Below are 19527 nucleotides of genomic sequence, written 5' to 3'. Positions count from 1 at the left end.
AAATACATTTTCAATCAGTTTTTAGTCCTTTTATTGTTGTTATTCTTTTGGTTTGATCGATTTTTTTAACAAAAAGTGGACTAATTGTTAGGTGGATCGGCGCGTTGTCATGGTAACGCGGTTCCGACCTCCAATCTTAAGTGGAGCGGTGAAGGAAAGCGACATATCTATGCTGATGATCACGATGTGTTAAATAAAGCATCAGATCAGAGAGAGTTCCCCTCTTACTGCTTGTTTTTGTCCAGATGATGAAGCTGAAGTTTGTTTTAAAGAAGCCAGAGCAGTGAAACAGAACATTTATGGTATGTGACCGGAACTACTTTTTTAGGCGTGCATTATCACTGTGGTATCTCACTTCTTATTCCACATCCAGTATGTCTAACAGACTTTTCACACTTGAACCAGTGATGTATAACTTTTATAACGTGTATACGGCGCACATATCACGATCAAATTACGTAATTGATGCACGAATCACTGATGAGCTGCAGAGAAACAGCGCAATAATCAGGCAAAGTTCATGTTCTGCGTTGATTTACGTGATCTTTGCGTGGTTTATTCGTGATACATCTGTGATCGTTTTACGTAAAGACCACAACTTTTTGGCTGCGTCCGAATTCCCGCCCTTACCCTCAACTACGAAAAAACTAGATGTTGCTACAATGTAGAGCCCTGGATTTTAAAAGCAATTCGGACACCACGCTCACTACTTTTTCTTTTTTTTTTTATGCCGGATATGATCTTATCAATTTCACAAAGTTAAGATCTAATTAATATGAGCCTTTTGTGACGATTATTTATGAATCCACTGTCTTCTGAAGATAAAAACGTTGATGTTTTATTAAAAAAATACATATAAATACATTTTTTCAGCTAAAATTGACGATGCACTGTGGTCCATGTTGGTCGATCTAGTGAGCATTGATGGACGCTGGTTTTTCGCAAAGACTTCTGGGAAATTTCTAGGGCAGTGGATTTGGGAATTGTAGATTCAGACAGCACTAGAAAATGGAGAACGCACTATAGAGTGCGTAGTGAAGGAATTTGGACACGAACTTTCCCTTTGTCCACGTATTTTCAGGTCTGACCGCTTTTCAACACGTGGAAAATGTGCATAGCGGCTCTGTGACACGGAGGTTCCTCTACATGAAATGTTCAGTTTGACGTCACACTGACTGAATGTTCTGACCAGAGACCACATCATTTACAGTTTTTCTTGTCTACTTTAAGCCCAGTAAAGCCATCTCTATCTAATGTGTTAAAAACATTTTTTCTGATCAACAGTTTTTGAAAGAGAACGAGCTCAGACAGCATTAAATGAATCCGCTTTAACCGATTCACTCACGGTCCTTCTGGTGTCCTTCTTCGTCTACGAAGATGTTGGTCTTCATGTTCCAGATGAACTGATGGGCGAGAAGCTGAGACTTCTGCGCCGCCCACAGGATGTACTCCCTGACGTAACCCATCTGCGCCGGACGGAGAGCCACAGTTACTGCCGCAGCCCCGGACGCTGCAGAACCTCAGAGTTCGCCATTACCTTATCGTAACGGAGCGCCTGGACAATCTGAGGGATGTAGAACAAGATGGCGTCCTGCGAGGACAAAGAAGGACAACGAATGTGGTTCAGGTCAGATATGTCAGTGAGAACGACAAAAACCAAATCGGACAGAAGAAACGTCATTCATTCGTAAGGTTTCATGACGTTGTTTGTTTGCCCCGCCCACATCGCCAGCATTAAAAAAGGGATAGATTTTCTTTTAAAGTTGACTTGGTTTTGAGTCGCCCGTCACTTAAAGTGAAGCGTTAAACCTGTTAATGGTTGCCAGGCAACAAAACAAGATCAGAGGTGATGACTTTATTAATTGGAGGTCTTTATTCTGGTTTGGGGGGGTCGAACAGACATAAGAAGTTTCTCTTTTGAGGAGTTTTCACGGAAATGACAATGTGAACAAAATGCCAGAAGGAAGATGGATGAACGCTTTTCTAGTACAATTCTGATTGCCCGCCATTTCTATCTTTGGGCGTTTTATTTTGAAAAATCAAGCAGATTCTACCTCTTTAACTGGTTTCTAACGAATTCTGGTTTGGATCAAACAGGAGAAATGTGGTCCTCCTAAGAACAAAGGCCTTTGGTTCAGTTGCAGATGAACCCTGGTACGGTTCACTTCAGTGTGAACACAGACAAGCTTCACACAGGGAAGAGGAGAACCAAAAGGAGACGGAGAACCAAAGAGAGGAAGAGAACCAAAGGGAGGAGAAAAACTAAAGACCGGTGGAGAACCAAGGATAGGAGAAGAACCAAGGACAGGAGGAGAACCAAAGAGAAAGCAACCAATGGGAGCAGGAGAACCAAATAGAGGGGGAGAACCAAAGGGAGGAAGGCCTGTAAGCTCCGTGTGTTTGGAGGAGACAACAGCCACATTGTGAATCTGCAGAAGTCATGAGGTCTGGAAACGTCTGCTGGGTAAAGGAGGTGCAGAGAGGAGCTGCAGGAGCGGCTTTTCTTTAGAAACACTGCAGCTGTTGGAACTGCCGGGTTCTCCAGGTGTTCTGGGTCTCTGCTGAGAACGCCTGAATGAATGGTAGAGAGAAGAAACCTGACGCAGGTGACCTACCGGAGGAAAGGAGCGCAGCACTTTCACCCCGTACTGCGCCGTCAGAGGATGGGGGGGGTACATGCTGCTGAAGTAGGACAGACCGGTGGGGGGGTCGGCCGGCGCCCAGCACAGGATGTGGCTCAGCTCAGGAGAGTCTGCGTCAATGGTGTGCCACGTCACCAGGAACTGAAGAAAGAGCCACAGGAACACATCAGGATTCAGTCCCACGTGGGATGGGCGGGGCTTGGCAGGACAGCGAGGCCGTACCTTCACCGCCTCGGGGACATCGCTGACCGCTCCGGGATCCAGCCTGACCAGTCTGGTAACTTCAGCAACAATGGCGTCGTTCTTAAACCTGGACACCAGAACACGGAGTAGAAGTATGTCAGAGGAGCAACAAAATCTGCTCTGAAAGGAGGACGGAGAAAGGCTGTAGGACTGATTTTGGGGACTGAGAATGTCTCATCGAGCAAACCCAAAGAGGCGCCTCCTTCATTTGGTATCTAGATCACTTCAAGGTTCTTCACTAAAAGACCAGATCAGTTTGTCACAAGCCTGACTTCAGCTGCCTGTCAAACCAAGAAGAACCTCTGAAGATGAGGAAAAAAAGGGTGTGGCTTAGATTCAGACTTTGGTATTAGAACAGACACCACTCAACATGTTTTCCAGTCTCCGTGAGGAGCTGCCTGTGCTTTCAACCATCAGCAGATCTTAAAAACCGCCGTGGTCCTCTTCAATGCCAACGGCTGGAAGACCTTAAGTCTCTTTACGGGTGGATATAGAGAGGTCTGAAAAATGGTCAATCCTGTACGGGTTACCTGTGTGACCCGTGCAGGTCACAGATCAAGGTGGTAGACGGGTCTTAGTGAACGCTTCTACAACACGTAAAGGGAAGTGAGGATGAAGGAGGGAGATGCAGGTCTACAGACCCCACCAAATCCTGCAGACTGTACAAGGAGCCAGTTAGTGCTGGGTACAATGGTATGTTCCATTTTCACAACGTCGTTTGAGGTGGCTGTCCAAGCCTCAAAGGAGCCGCAAGACACACCTGTTCCTCCCCGAAAGATGCAGCCGCTCCTCTCTACGACCCTCCACAGACCCGGACGACCCAAAAACCCACAGAGCCCTTTAAACCCTTTAGCCTTAAATTTCCAAGCGGTGGTCTTGAACCATCAGTCTACAAACTCTCTGAAGAACGTCTAAAGCTTTTTTATATCAGGAGAAAATGTTGGAACCATCCTGGATGGATTCACAGTTATCTACATCTTTTTAGTCAAAACTGGCCAACTTGTCACCCTTTTCCCAGCTCTACAGTAGTTTTCCAAACTTTTGGTCTGTACTGTATGTTGCGGCAACATTTTGATCCACCAAATGAACATAGAAGGAAGGAAGGAAGGAAGGAAGGAAGTACTTTGAGGTAGACGACCATTTGCCGTGTGATCTAGACAGAAACTCAGAGCCTTTAAACGTAGCAGAAACACACAGAGACTCATAGGCTGCTATTCCCTCACCACTCAGGGCTCTCTATGGGGCGCTCGCTTTTCTGGAACCTACAATTCTGAAACCCAGTGCCCTGGAAATCTCCCAGAGGTCCAACAAGTTTAGACTCGCAGAAAACCACAGAGACGTTTCTGATCTCCATGGTTTTAGCCTTTCTGCTGGGGAAAAACAGACGGCGAGCGTCCACCTGGCTGGCAGCTGCATGGCCAGGTAAGGCGCGATGCTCCACGCCAGGTTGACGTTGTCCTTCCACTGTTTCTCCGTCAGACTGATGTACTTGGACCTCCAGTTGGCGATGCTGGTTTCCACTGACTGCTCGGTGGTGATGACCAGCTCCTGGGCGGAGAGCGGGTTGTACCACGTGGTCAGGCGTTCGATCTCACTGGCCTGAAAAAAGGTGGGAGGAGTCGGTAAGAATCTGTGCCGGCGATGAGCGGGCACCCCGACCGAGGCTAGCGTGGTTCTCGGGCCTCACCAGGAGCGCCAACAGCAGAGTCCTGCGTTTCATGTAGTATTTGTGAAGCTGGGTTCCTCGGTTACTCTTCTTAGACGTTCCTGGAACCGAAAAAAACACAGGTCAGTCCGTTTACCGCCATGGCCTCAGTTTAAATTTGTAGCTGGTACAAAAGCTGTTTGTTTTTTGAAAATTCAAGATGGCAGCCTTTCCCAAGGTCAAAGGTCAACAGGACTTGGTGTGCCTGGTGTGTGAAATTTTGTGGAGTTAGCTCAAACACAAGTCTTCTTCTTATCGTGGGAAAACCGCCAAATTTACTATTTTGCCACAAAATGACAGCTAAGTTTTAGGTCCTTCAACCATCCCATAATAATTTCAAGTCTTTGAGTGGTGCTTTGGTGTTTTAGTTATGTTACTTGAAGTCATTCCTTTGAGTCCCTTAAAAGATTTTGGCCTCTGTGTTTTTTTTTCACGGTTTCTTCCGCTGTGATGTCATCACTTTTTTTCTTAGGGGGTTGTTCCCCTCCGTCCAAAATTCATCTTCAACAGGTGATAGATGCGTGCAAATTTTGGTCATTTTTACAGTCTGTAGAGGGGGTTGAATTTTTGCTCAAAGAGAGAAGAAACGTGAAAAAATAATCTGGTCCTTCGGTCCAGGACGGCTCATGAGCTGGTTTCCATCTGCAGCCGTCTGGCAGGTCGAGGAAAGAAACCCGATTTAAGGGGAAGAAACTACTCATAAGAACATAAAGCACAGGTAAAGACTGTATATAAATGGGGATTTCCACAAAGAAATGTGACACTTCAGTCAAATTGTGTTGCTAATCCTAAAACTGTTCTGGTTTAGGGACACATCAAGATGTATGGATCAGTTTTCCAGGACTACCTGACTTCTTGGAGGTGGTGGACATGCCGCTGGACAGCGGGTAGGTGTTGATCCAGCCCTGGCCGCTCTGCTGCGAGCGAGCGCTGGAGTCGGCGCCGCTCCTGAGGTCGGCGGCGTTCATGACCGACAGGCTGTTGAGGGACGCGTCCTGGTTGTCTGTTTACACAGAGAGGCGGTGAGGACCACGGCGAGGGACGTCCCCTCAGAACAAGCAGGCGTCTATCTAAACAGTGAGGGCGTGATGATGGGGGCGGGTCGTTCTCTGCTGCTGCTGTGATGGTCATGCGTTCGGAGCTGCCATGGACATGATGGAGGAAGCTGCCCGGAAGCTCAGGCGCTGTGGTTCCGGGCAGCTTCCTCCTGAAGCATGAGGATGAACCCTGCTGTCTGGGTCACCAGGGATGAAGAGGAGAGGAGCTTCTTTGGTGGTCAATTTGGGTTTCCTGTTGCGATACCAAACCAGTCCCATTGTGGAGGGGGGGAGCAGACGGGTGGGCTGATGGAAAATCATGCGTCTGGATGCAGCTGACAAATTTGAGCTTGTCCTTACAGCTGCACAGGACGCAAACGGAGCGGCTGCACAAACCGGGGGGATGAACCCGAAGCCAAGCGTAAAAAAATAAAAACAAAAGTGTGAGCGGAGAAAATGGAGTGAGACTGTGAGGACAAGCAGCATCAAATTTGACAACGACATGCCCCTGCTCAGAGCAGTCCGAGCTCCACCGCTTCAGGCTTACTTAAGATAGAAATCGGAGTGGTGCTGGACACGATAAGCGATCCGAATATCCCAGCAGAGAGAGTGCTCGGGGCTGGGGCGATGCCAAGCTCACCGGGTGCGACCAGCTGACACGCTGCCAGGTACTTCTTGTCCGACAGGATGCTGGCGTAGAAGCGGATGATGATGCAGATGTCCTCGCGGAGGTGCTTGTCGCCCTGCGTGGGGAACTTAGGAGCCACGCTGCAAAGACCGGATCAAACTCTGATCATCGGCGTCCGGTCGAGCGGCGGCCGTCCCGCATTCCAAACCCGTACCTGAAGTAGTCGAAGGCCGTGGAGTAGATCTTCTCTCGGAGGACGTTCCTCACGGTTGCGTTGGTGACGACATCAGAGTGCAGCAGAGCCAGACCCAGAGTCAGCAGCCTGCAGAAAGCCCTCCGTTAGCGGTGACCCCCCAAGACCAAAAACCAAACGCACCATCATTTTTTTTTCCAAGCCTCCATACGGCAGAATAAGCAAACACTGTAAAACATTTTTATCATTAAGACGACGGTTCTTTCCTAAAAAATTCCTCAAAATCGGACCTTCAGCTCCACGTTCAGACGAAACATGAAGATGAAATGTTTACTTTCATTCAGCTTCAACTATTGTTGGGTGATATGAAACAATTCTTTTATTGTGAAAAATCTCAAAACATTTGTTCACAAAATCGATTCTGAAGCTGTTTGAATAAAACAGTCAAACAGGATAAAGTAGGAAAGTCGTTTTTTATGTTTTGAATGGTTCCATGTTTGTATGGAACACGACTAAAACTCATTTTTTTCCGTGGATTATGTTTACATCATCAGTGAAGAACATTTACAAAACAGGTTTTTGGATTTGGGTTAAAAGCAGCATCAAACATCAGCGTCATGGCGGGTTTCTATCTTTTGAGAGGCTTCTGCATTTTAAAATAAACTCTAAACATGATCTGTAAGTCTGCCTAACATAAAGACGGGTCACACGGACCCATAAACCCTGTTTGGTACCTGAAACGAGGTCCAATGGCAGCAACATGGCGATTGAGGCTGCTCTTTGCTCCGCCCACATCCAGGGACAGAGAGCGCTGCAGCAAACAGCAGAAGATCTCCACCTGATCTGCGTTGGAGTACTTTGCAATCTCAAACCTCTGAACGAGAAACTGCAGAAAACGACAACGTTTTGAGCGGGAAAGCAGACGGCGGAGGAACCTGAGCTGGTTTTCATCAGACCTCAATCCAGATTTGGTGGGGGGTGACATCTGGAGGGCACGGGACGGGCTGGCTTTCTTCGGACGCGGCCAGAGGATCGGCCTCCTGTTGGGCGTCTGAGAACAAGCCCATCTTCAGCTCCATGGTCATCTGCCACGCCCCCGCCATCTCCCGCATGAACTGCGGCGCAGAAGGAGGGCGTCAGCGTTTGAGCGCGGCACAAACAAACCCACCAAGGTCGGCGCCGCACCGGCACTTCCGCTCCGGCGCGGGCGGCCAGCAGCCACTCCCAGCAGGCGATGGCGGTCTCCATGCCGTGCTCCGTGAACATCTTCAGAGGAGACCAGCAGAGGTGGTGCAGGAGCTGAGGGTCACATTCTGGGGGGGAAACCGGGAGTCAGAGAGCAGAACCACAGCATCCCCACCTACACCAGAACCAGCGCCACGGCAGAACCTTTGCTGCTGATGAGCAACGCCGCCAGCTTGAACATGGCTTCCGTGAATGCCTCGGGCTGGGCGGAGTCCAGGGCCTCGCCCATCTGCTTGATCATCAGCCGGTTCAGATCGGACTGTCCCCGGACTGCCTGGGCGAAGTGGATCATACCCGACACCTTCAGAGCAAAGACACGAGCGGCAGAAAGATCCGCTTTTACCTCCGGTTTACTGCGTTTGAGTCCCACCAGCCAGAAACTTTGAGGGAACAACCTGAACTACAGGGAGACTTTGACTGTACCTCGCCGGCATATCTGTTCCTGAGATTAAGGGAGGCCATGAAGTTGGAGTAGTCCTTCTTCACGCAGGTCGGCCTCTCTGTCAGCTGAGTGGACTAACAGAGGAGGCACAAAGTTAGAAGATAAACAAATGTGAGGAGAGAATGTGAGCCAGTGGCTTTCCTCAGTGCGTCATTCTGGAGCTCCCACAAATAACAAAAACATAAAAGTCCAGGAGGAGAAGGATCAGATTGTCCTCCATGTGGGTTTTAGACTCCAACCGCTGATTACTTCCTGACCGAACTCTGGAGACATCTCGCTGCCCGGAACGTGCTGCTGCCAGACCGACACGTAAAACACGTCCTAAGACCTCTGATCGCCTCCGACTTAACATCAAACTGGACGCTAATGTGGTGTAAATTGCGTTCAGTGAGATTTAATATGAAAACAAATGAGTTCCATCAAAACAAATCCACAACTGGGATTCCTCAGGGCATTATTCTGGGGCTCCTGCTTTTCCTGATAAACTTTCAAACTGTTCCAGTTTCTGACTCACCCCAAGTGTGCTGCTCTGTCTGTTGTACCCGGCGAAGTGTAAGATGCTCTCCGTGGCCATGGCCAGGCCCGTGTGCTGCGACAGACCCGACACCCAGTTCTGATGTTTGTTCAGGTACTCCTGGGAAATTTAAGGCGTTTGTGTTAGAGCACAGATCAGAGATGAACATGGGACATATGTATGCGTCATGAAAAACCAAAACAGATCACCTGTAAGTGAGATTTGGTGACGGACGGGGCCCATTTCATGGCTTCTTTGAGGATCTCGCCACAACGCGCAGCAAAGTCCTTCACGATGCTCTGAGGAAACAACAGGGACAACGTGAAGGAACCAAAGATTTGACCGGGACTTTTGAAACTGGAATTTAGAAGTTAAAAAAAAGATGGAATTCCTGTAAAAATCTATGTGAAGGTGGAAAAGTGAAGGACCAGAAAATGACGAGTTACCTCTCTGGCTTCATACGTGTCCGGGACGGTGATTCTGTACGGAGTATCTGGAATGTCGTAGTAAGGCTGGTCTTTGTGAATGTCCTGAGAAAAACAGATTAAAGCCACAATTTAAAAAAAAACCTTGAGGTGTATCTGAAGAAATGCTGTGTGAAAGAGTGGACTCTCACCGCACTGAGGGACAAGGACAGCGTCTGCAGGATGTCCAGCATGGTCTTCAGGACACGGCCGCTCCACAGCAGGTGAGGAAAACTGAGAGCAGAGAGGACGACCGCTCACAAACCTCTCATCACGAAAAACGCTGGACAAAACAGGAACAAAAACTGCTTTGGCCTCACGTTTCAGCGAGGCCAGACAAGTATTTGTCCGCCACTCTGCGGATCCTTTTGTGGATGTGGTTGAAGTTGACCAGCAGGAACTGAGCGTGGCGTTCCAGCTCCTCTTCGTGGGATTTAGTTTTTGCCTGAAAATATATTTTTAAATGTGTAAAATAAGAGAGTTCACAGAGGAATGAGGTAGATGAACTATAGCAGCTTAAACATTGCTAAAATCGTTCAAATTCAAAAGTGCTGCTGCTGAAACGGTAATGTTGGATGTTCTTCTTGACTCGCTGCATTGTGGTCAGGAGGTGTTTTTTTAAGTATATTTACTATTACTACTCCAGTTTAACTATTTTAACACTCTTTACTATTGGATTTTTTTTAATGACTGCAGAAGCAGCCGTCCGTCGCTTTAAGTCAGACATTTGCTTCTGCGAAATCCGTTAATCAGTTAAATCATCTATTATTCATCCAGACCATAATATAAGTTTTAATTCTCGTTTTTAAATGACAAAAGGTTGATGATTTTTTATTGGTTTATTAGCTTTAAATTAACTAACTAAAAAAAATCTTTATTTTAATTAAGATTAGGATCAATTTAATGAATCTCCATAAAGAAATTCAGTCAGGAAATTAATAAACGATGCACTGATCAAAGAGAACTTTTTGAATTTTGTTTATACAACAATGACAAATAAACTACTGTCTGTCTGTTTGTCTATCCATCCATCCATAAAAAAGCAAGAATGTCTTTATGTTCTCAAGCTAAATTTTTTAATTAAAAAATAAAAATTTTAACAGGACTTTCATTGAATCATCAAAATATTACATTTTTACGATGTAAAGTGAATCAAGACTAATAAATAACACAATTATTTTGGGACAAAAGATTTTTTTTTTTTTTGTAAAATCAATCTAGAAAAACATTAACCGGAGTTCCACAAGGCTTCTATCTTGAGCTACTGCATCTTTGGAAAGCAGCTTTTTTAGGGGGTCGTATTTAATTTAGATTTCCCATGAAAATATTTAGTAAATCATTCGGTAAACCAAAGTACATTAGAGAGGAAAAAAAATCTAATTTTGGCTCTGAAGATCAAGTTTTGAAATGAAGTTCAAACAGAAGAAAAAATAAATAAAAACAAACACAAAAGACAATCAATTGTATTCATTTCAGACTTCTGCAGAGTTTAACAAACCTGAAAACAATATTTTAAGAGAAGAAAAAGGAGGTTTGTTTCTTACTTTTTCATCCATCATCTGAAGGAAGACCTCAAAAACCTTGTCGCTAACGGCGATCACACACTGCATCATACCTGTGAAATATCTCAAGAATTAATGAAGAAAATGAAGATTTTCCCAACTTTTCCTCGTCTTACCGGACTTGTCCTTCTGTGTCGCTCTGTCTTCAAAGTATCGGAACATGACCTGGAAGCGGTCCGAGTCCAGAGAGCGCAGCATCCTGACAGACCGGGATACAGGACAGAGGTCAGAACCGGAGGAGGAGCACAGCTGAGCATGCTCCGTAGGCAGCAGGACGGCGGTACCTCATGTACTCCAGTCTGTAAACGGACAGCAAGTATGTGGACATGGCGAAGTCCAGCTTGTTGATGAGACCGGCCACTTCGGGAGGAGGATCCAGCAGGTTGATGATGGTGCTCCGCAGGTCGTTCAGCTCCGCCTGAAACAGAAGAGCGTCTTCAAGAGGAGCCCTGGTGCGTCGGCGTGTCTCTCTGCTGGTGGGAATCCACTCGTACCGGAGTCACCGTGTCGTTCTTCAGAGCCGAGTTGTACTGAAGCTCCGAACGTAGCGGTTCTCCGCTGGGAAACGTCAGCAGCGGCGATTTGGTGGCAATCTCACAAACTCCCTCGTACCACTCCTCTGGCCACAAACCTGAACGTTTCAGCAGCAGGAAAAGAAAAGCCCAGGCATTGTTGGGTGGGAAGTGGATCGCCACAGAGGAAATTACAACCTTTAGGTATTTATTAGACAAGAGTTGGAATGAAAGAGAGTTTAATAGCAGTCCGTGTGACCATAAATTCTAATTCAGGAAGTTAAGGAGACGGCAAAAACATCAAACTGCACCTGAGCCCTCCACTGCGAAGCCCATGACCACAGAGTACAGCCAGAAGTCCCTGAAGAGCTTCTGCAGACGAGGCTTCGCCTCCTTGATTGGCGGCAATCTCTTGGTCAGCTAAAGCAGAAGAAGAGCAGAGAGGATGAGGAGGGAAAGACAACAGCAAGCATCCAAACATCCAGAGAACTCACCACTGCAATCACTGGAATGAGGACCCCCAGGTTTCCAGCACTGCTCGAAGCCTACAGGCCAGGAAACAGAACAATTCCTTACAGACCATCAGTTTATGTGTGGGAAACAACTTGAGAAAGACAAAGGTGCTGTCTTTACCTTCAGGGCGGGGCCTTTGTCTGAGGCCCGCTCGCTGGCTCTCTTCCCCTCCAAGCCCAACTGAACGAAAAGCTCCAGCAGGTTGACCAGCAGCTCGTCCACCATCTGCTCCGCCTGCAGGTTGGCTGCGATGTTCCCCAGGGCGTTGATCACAGCCAGCGAGCAGTGTCTGCGCAGACACGGGGACTGTTAGCTCTGCAGACGTGTGGTAGAGCGTCTGCTCGGAGACTGGGAGAGTGTGAGTCGAATCCAGAGTCCGGTCAAAGCAAAGAAAAGGGGCCAAAGGTCTCCCTGCTCAAATTCCAACTCAATGAAAATTGTGTTTTTGGTGTCTTTGATGGATTGAATTTCTCAGTCACAGCAACTTTAAAAAACACAGTTTCATTCTGATCATCCATCTGCATCATCTGCAGACCAACAGATCCATGAACGTCTCTGTTTTCCTGGTCAGAGCTGGAATCTGGATCAGAACTGGACGGCTGGATGGATCTGATGTTACCCCCCATTTTTGTTGCTACGCTAATTTTAGGTTGGGCGGGTTAGGGGCTGTAAGCTAGTGGCCCAACAGTCCAATCCACAACTCAGAGGGGAATTTCTGATGAACTCCTGCCGCTCTGCAGGAACTATGTCCCAGAAAACGACACAAGTTTTTGGATTTGGGCTAAAAGCTGCATCATCATCATCAAAAAGCCACTGGTAGCGCTTTTTAAAATAGATCAAAAGATGGTCAGAGTGGGACTTTAAGGCTTAGTCTCCCATACAGGGTTGACCCGTTTGGGTTCTGTGGGTTTCTGGGATGTCCGTAGAGAGGAGCAACTGCATCCTCAGGAGAGCGCCGGTGTGTCTCACAGTTCCCGTGACTTTGCTTTAAGGGACGCCATGAAAATGGAATGTACCATTGTCGTGTGTGGTAAGTTTTTAACTGAAGTAATTGGAAGGCTAATGAAAGCTTCACGCACTTATAACGTACAGGTGATGATGTCGTCCTTATGTCGCACTTTAGTCGTTGATAGGGTGTGAGTACTGGCTCCTAACTGACCGCACACAAATGCTGCACGCATGGGGAGTGCACGTGATCCGTAAGTGCCCGTTGGACACGTGTCACGTGCACGCTCTAGGAGCACTAACGGGCTCCTAGAACAGTCTGCAGGATTTGGGGGTTGTAAAAAGAAAAAAAGTGTTTGACATGCCTGCATCTCACCTACTTCCCTCTAGTGGTTCACCGAGCGGTCGATGACCTTGATATATTTCAGGGGTCACCTGCGTGTCCCGTACAGGTTTGACCATTTCCCCCGCAGACAGCCCGTATTCTGTATTGACCTGTCTCTGCTCCGTCGTCTCCAGCTGGTCCAAAATTCAGCGTCCTGCACGTTAACGGGGACCATAAGGGGCGAGCTGGTCACTCCTATATTACGCTCACTTCACTTGTTGCCTGTGACTCTTGGAATTGTTTTTTAAAATGTTCGTTTGGTTTTGAAATGCTTGAATGGTCTCAGTATCTTTCTGAACTTTTAACGGTTTCCAGGAATTGGCCTGTGACTCGGAGAGACATTCGATTCGATGCACGTTGAGTGCATTTTACCCCCCAAAAATGTTGTTTCTTAACATTGCATCAGATTAAGGACTATTTAAACCTCTGAGAAAATGTGTTTCTCCACCGTAGACGTGAAATCCCCCAAATTATTAGAAAAATGTGTCGCCGTAACAGTGCCTTTTGTTACGGGGTTGAATATTTTAGCTAAAAGTTGTCCCTTGTCTACATTTGCTAGGATATGGAGCTACATATGACATTTTTCAAAACAATTGTTTGCTTCTTTCCCAAACAATAAATAGTAAATATCATTTATGAATGAACAGAGCTGAAAGGTTGAGCTTGACAATAGAAACTATGAAAGTAGACTAATACTTAGCTGTCTTCAATGTATGAGCCGGAAAATATTCAGTGATGTCACTTCCTGGTTGCTGTAGAAGTTGGACAGAACTATTATTTTTTTAAAAAGGGGGGATTGATAGGCTGTTAGGGGGTCGAAACAAACTCAAGGACATGATTAAATGGTGAAATTTTATAAAGATTCATGTATTTTTCTCGTATTTCTGTCATTTAAGTGAAACTAAACAGGCAAATGGTCATGTTAGCAGAAACAACATGAGGTTATTGGCTGTTTTCATCAGTTTTGCATTCAGTGGAAAAGTAACTGGTTGATGGGGAAAACCAACATCTGTGGTTTTAAGTTGCTTTTAAAAACTCGTCTTTTTACTCAGGTTTTTAATTCCAGTGAGCGGCCAGCTTGTTAATGTTATTGTTAAATTGCTTTTATTGTTTTGTTTATTGTATTTTATTTTTTGTTTTGTTGTTTATTGATTTTATTTATATTTGATTTTATGTTCAGCGCTTTGGTTGCTGTACAAATCATAAGACTGATTAATTCATCTGATCGTACGGACAGTTGGAACTAAGACTAAGGGACATTTGAGATTCACACGTTAGGAGACGGTAGCGGACGCAACCAGCATCCGTGTTTTCTGGGAACTTTGACGTGTTACTTTGAAAAGTCTGGTCACTGGTTGAAGGAAATCAGATTTTCGTCACTCGAAAAACAAATTTTGGTTTTTGAAAAACGGGAGCAGCAACTGTAGCGTCTCACCTCTACCCGTGGAGCGTCTCTCCTGTACCCGTGGAGCGTCTCACCTCTACCCGTGGAGCGTCTCACCTCTACCCGTGGAGCGTCTCACCTGTACCCGTGGAGCGTCTCACCTGTAGCCGTGGAGCGTCTCACCTGTACCCGTGGAGCGTCTCACCTCTACCCGTGGAGCGTCTCACCTGTACCCGTGGAGCGTCTCACCTGTACCCGTGGGGCGTCTCACCTCTACCCGTGGAGCGTCTCACCTGTACCCGTGGAGCGTCTCACCTGTAGCCGTGGAGCGTCTCACCTGTACCCGTGGAGCGTCTCACCTCTACCCGTGGAGCGTCTCACCTGTACCCGTGGAGCGTCTCACCTGTACCCGTGGAGCGTCTCACCTGTACCCGTGGGGCGTCTCACCTGTAGCCGTGGAGCGTCTCACCTGTAGCCGTGGTCTTTGTAGTCTTTGGTGGAGTAAACCATTGAGCTCGCTCTGACGCTGATCTGCTGGAACAAATTCCACACCTCCTGGTAGATGTATTGCTAAAAGAGCGAGAGGAAACCAGACGTTATTTCTCTGCTGCAAATGTTGTAATGCCAGAACAGCGGAGTCCGTAGGAGTCAGAAGAAACCTCACGTTTCCTGTGATCACCATGCAGCCCAGCTGGTCGATGATGAGGACGTCCAGCTGGGACGGAGGCTGGCAGAACTTCTGCTGCAGGATCTGCAGGATGGGCTCCATCACGCGGGGTGTGTCCCGTAAGGCCACGGCGATGTGACCCAAAGCTCTGATGGTGTGGTCCGTGATCAGGTGAGCGTCCCTGCGATGCAGAGGAGGAGCCAGATAAAAAAACAACACTCGTTTGAACGGGGCGTTCTTCTCTGTGGGTCACCTACTTGTCATTTTCCTGGTGGATGTAGAGACGGTTAGACAGGCTGGCGAGGAACGCTTCAACGATGACGCTATCCATGGTCAGACCAGCTTTCAGGCACCTGAGGAGGCAAAGGTTTACTGGTGACTGCAACGGCTTCAGGATTCAAGGAGCAAAAGCAGCCTATTTGAACTTTTCATGATTGAATCCTAAAACAAACCGTTTGGATGAGCGGCGAAATGTTCCAAGAAAGAAGATTCACAGTCCAGTTGCTACGACTCAACTACATGATAAATAACCAGTCAGAGACAAACAAGATTTTTGTCAGAAGCTGCAAAAGCTAATCAACATCCAACCATTTTCTGAACCCGTTTGGGGTCATGGGGTTGCTGGAGCCTATCCAGGCACTGATTGGACGAAGGCGGGGTTCACCTTAGATATGTCAACATCGACACCTTGTGCTCCTGTGCAACTTCATGAGGCCTCAGGAAAAGGGATGTAAAGGATACGTATATTTAAAAAATGGATCTAGTAGTGAGAAGAGCGACAGTATCAGTTTAAAACCACAATTATTAAAGGGTCTATATCATGCAAAATCCACTTTTTGAGCTTTTAAGTGTACTAAATGTTTATTCCTCACTAAAAACCCAAATCTGACATCACCTGGCCCTCCCAATCCATCAAAACGAGTGGGTTCTGACATTGTGACATCACAAAGTGAGGAACCGCCCCTTCCAGGAAGAGTCTATACTGCCAGCTCCGCCCCCAGGCTAACAGACACGCCCACTTTCTCAGTGGAGCTTGCGGTAATGGGCTAAACCCTTTTATTTCATAAGAACCATATGCACATCCATGTTTCCAAAAGCTCGCATGTTCGCTTTCGTGGAGAAATGCAGACACGCTGATGAGGCTCTAGGACAGGGGTCGGGAACCTATGGCTCGCGAGCCATATTTGGCTCTTTTGATGGTCACATGTGGCTCGCAGACAAATCTTTAATTATACTTTTTTTTTTACATTAGACCATTCCTTCTCGGGCGCGATGCGATGCCAGAGGCGCGCAGTAGTAGCGGTGCTTGGAGAGAGAAATCTGCGCCAGCGCTATCAGTTACTATTATCTATTATTTCACAGAGTTTGTACCACCTGGAAACCTGTGAATTGCCGTGCCTAAAACTGCGCGCTCCCATCTCTGAGAAAGAGCGCGCAGATGCGGGGACGGGATGTTAGAGGAAGAAAGCAGAGGGGAGGGGGGGGTACAGGCAGCAGGTGAATCGCGCGGGGATTATAAAAACGTAAAACCCGCTGCCCGTCACTCACTGCAGCGTGTGAGTGTGTGTTTGTCTCCACGTCTTTATGTGAGCCGTCTGTCTCACATCTAAAGTACATTCAGATCAACCTAAGATCACGTTTAAAGTCTCAACGCCTGCATGAAGCAGAAACTCACCACGTATCAACCAGACTAGACCGTCAGCAAAACTACCACGACGGCCGTGGTGCAGCGGTAGGGCGGTCGACCCATGATCCTAATATTGCAGGTTCGATTCCCGCCTTGCACGCCCATGAGCCGAAGTGTCCTTGGGCAAGACACTGAACCCCACCTTGCCTCTGGTGGTACGCGGGCGCCTGTGTTTGGCAGCGAAGCCGCCACCAGTGTGTGAATGTGTGAGTGACTGTAAAGCGCTTTGTCCTTGTAGGTAGAAAGGCGCTATATAAGTATACGCCATTTACCATTTACCACGAGAAATACTCATCATTTATCAGCAACAGCATAACGATGTTATTAAAAAGAATCCACAGACTTATTGTACTTTAAAAATGTTGAAATTACATCAAATACACACATTCACTTGTATATTTAGTTTTAAACATATTGTTGCGGACTGAGTTGGATGGCTGTTGGGCCGCGTTAAAAGTTCTGGAGTTCATTGAACGCATCGATCAAGTAGAAATCTGATTGGCCCTCAGTTCTGTCGGTCAGCCTGTTGTTAGGTAGTTTGGACCAATGGGGTTCAGCTATGGGCCGAATAAGGGAAATGGGAGGGCTGCAGCGGGAGCAGGTGAATATAAAGTTGGTAGAAGCGCTCTCGTCTCGGCAGGAGAGATTCAGGAGTTGCTGAATTAATTGTGCAGCGTTTGTTGCGGTCTGCAGTAACCAGAATAAAGAACCTTAAAAGAGGTTAAGTCTCCGTGCCTCAGTGTGGGAAAGGTACGCTACATTATTGTATGGCTCTTTGGAAATTACATTTAAAAATATGTGGCGTTTATGGCTCTCTTGGCCAAAAAGGTTCCCGACCCCTGCTCTAGGATGACCTCAGAGCCTCAGTGATTGAGTCGTCTTACTTCCGGGTAGGAAATTGAGCTGTGAAAATAACTAATATTTCATTAAAAAATGGTGCTTTAGTGTGCCAAAGGTCATATCTTATCATCTATATGGATATAGTTTACTCTAAGGCAGGGGTCGGGAACCTATGGCTCGCGAGCCATATATGGCTCTTTTGATGGTCACATGTGCTCGCAGACAAATCTTTAATTATACTTTTTTTTCTTTCTTTAGACCAGTCCTTCTCGGGCGCGATGCGATGCCAGAGGCGCGCAGTAGTAGCGGTGCTTAGAGAGAGAAATCTGCGCCAGCGCTATCAGTTACTATTATCTATTATTTCCCAGAGTTTGTACCAGCCTGAAACCTGTGAATTGCCGTGCCTAAAACTGCGCGCTCCCGTCTCTGAGAAAGAGCGCGCAGATGCGGGGACGGGATGTGTGAAGAAGAAAGCAGAGGGTGGGGGTGAGGGGTTGTGGGGACAGGCAGCAGGTGAATCGCGCAGGGATTGTAAAAACGTAAAACCCGCTGCCCGTCACTCACTGCAGCGTGTGAGTGTGTGTTTGGCTCCGTATCTGCATGTGAGCAGTCTTTGTCACATCTATAGAACATTCAGACCTACGATCACGTTTAAAGTCTCAACGCCTGCATGAAGCAGAAACTCACCACGTATCAACCAGACTAGACCATCAGCAGAACTACCACGAGAAATACTCATTTATTAGCAACAGCATAACGATGTTATTAAAAAGAATCCACAGACTTATTGTACTTTAAAAATGTTGAAATTATATCAAATGCACACATTCATTTGTATATTTAGTTTTAAACATATTGTCGCGGATTGAGTTGGACTGGGTGGCTGTTGGGCCGCGTTAAAAGTTCTGGAGTTCATTAAACGCATCAAGTAGAGATCTGATTGGCTCTCAGTTCTGTCGCTCAGCCCGTTGTTAGGGGGTTTGGACCAATGGGGTTCAGCAAAGGCCGAATAAGGGAAATGGGAGGGCTGGAGCGCGAGCAGGTGAATATAAAATTGGGAGAAGCGCTCTCGTCTCGGCGGGAGAGATTTAGGAGTTGCTGAATTAATTGTTCGGCGTTTGTTGCGGTCTGCAGTAACCAGAATAAAGAACCTTAAAAGAGTTTAAGTCTCCGTGCCTCAGTGTGGTACAGGGACACTACATTAATGTATGGCTCTTTCGAAATTACAATTAAAAATATGTGGCGTTTATGGCTCTCTCGGCCAAAAAAGTTCCCGACCCCTGCTCTAAGGGTTTAAAAAAAGCAGAATATAGACCCTTTAACATGATTTTGTTGGTAAAAAGATATAGAATCAATCAGGAAGTAAATAATCAGTTCTGTCAGTTCCTCTTCCTGCTTTGTTCTCTACTCTGTCCTTTTATTCACATGGGATGCAAACAAAAAGACGTCCAATCACAAGCTAGCTTCTTCCAAGTCGGGTCAATTTCAGTTGCCTGAAGGTGAACCACAGTGATGAATTTGTGTTTGCTCTTCACTAAACATGTAACCTTTGTTTCACAGCACTTCAGCAGCATCTGAGTGAATAAATGTGACTCACTTTTTAACACAGAGAGTCTAGAAAAGAGTCCAGAGGACCCAAAATGTCCCAGAATGTCAGGTTTTAATGTTTGAAGCTGTTATCTCCTTTAGCTTCTGTCAGCTTCTGCTTTTCCATCCCTTCATCTGAATGTTTGATTGTTTGGATACTTCCTGAAGTCACCGCCGCTTTCTAAATGTCATCTGTTCAACTCAGGAGATGAAAACATAAAATATGACAAACTCAACAATTCAGTTCATGTCGTTATAAACCAATAATAAATCCAACTGTTACTAAGATCTCAACTTCCTAAAAAGCTGACAAAAAGCTTTACTAATAAACA

The 19527-nt window shown here is 46.6% G+C and overlaps 1 protein-coding gene across 2 annotated transcripts in view; it reads right to left on the bottom strand.

The window, feature by feature from the left end:
- LOC101163184 (phosphatidylinositol 4-kinase alpha) overlaps positions 1-19527 on the bottom strand; it is a 34598-nt gene that overhangs the window by 6842 nt on the left and 8229 nt on the right. The window contains exons 15-43 of one of the 2 annotated variants that reach the window (XM_020707407.2): positions 15339-15434; positions 15079-15262; positions 14884-14984; positions 11821-11989; positions 11682-11732; positions 11499-11607; positions 11170-11306; positions 10960-11093; positions 10792-10874; positions 10658-10728; positions 9434-9558; positions 9266-9347; positions 9096-9179; positions 8859-8948; positions 8650-8769; positions 8117-8209; positions 7838-7994; positions 7634-7761; positions 7405-7563; positions 7183-7334; positions 6470-6577; positions 6175-6395; positions 5438-5593; positions 4573-4652; positions 4285-4484; positions 2865-2952; positions 2616-2783; positions 1538-1591; positions 1346-1466 (exon numbers count right to left, since the gene is read on the bottom strand). In XM_020707407.2, coding sequence (XP_020563066.2) covers positions 1346-1466; positions 1538-1591; positions 2616-2783; positions 2865-2952; positions 4285-4484; positions 4573-4652; positions 5438-5593; positions 6175-6395; positions 6470-6577; positions 7183-7334; positions 7405-7563; positions 7634-7761; positions 7838-7994; positions 8117-8209; positions 8650-8769; positions 8859-8948; positions 9096-9179; positions 9266-9347; positions 9434-9558; positions 10658-10728; positions 10792-10874; positions 10960-11093; positions 11170-11306; positions 11499-11607; positions 11682-11732; positions 11821-11989; positions 14884-14984; positions 15079-15262; positions 15339-15434 — 3521 coding nt within the window. The remainder of the gene's footprint in view (positions 1-1345; positions 1467-1537; positions 1592-2615; positions 2784-2864; positions 2953-4284; positions 4485-4572; positions 4653-5437; positions 5594-6174; positions 6396-6469; positions 6578-7182; positions 7335-7404; positions 7564-7633; positions 7762-7837; positions 7995-8116; positions 8210-8649; positions 8770-8858; positions 8949-9095; positions 9180-9265; positions 9348-9433; positions 9559-10657; positions 10729-10791; positions 10875-10959; positions 11094-11169; positions 11307-11498; positions 11608-11681; positions 11733-11820; positions 11990-14883; positions 14985-15078; positions 15263-15338; positions 15435-19527) is intronic. The other variant, XM_011481396.3, reaches the window with a different exon arrangement.

Source organism: Oryzias latipes, chromosome 12 (genome assembly GCF_002234675.1).
Source record: "Oryzias latipes chromosome 12, ASM223467v1".
NCBI classification, from domain to species: domain Eukaryota; kingdom Metazoa; phylum Chordata; class Actinopteri; order Beloniformes; family Adrianichthyidae; genus Oryzias; species Oryzias latipes.
The sequence above is the reverse complement of the archived record's forward strand: the minus strand, read 5'-3'. Positions and strand labels throughout refer to the sequence as shown.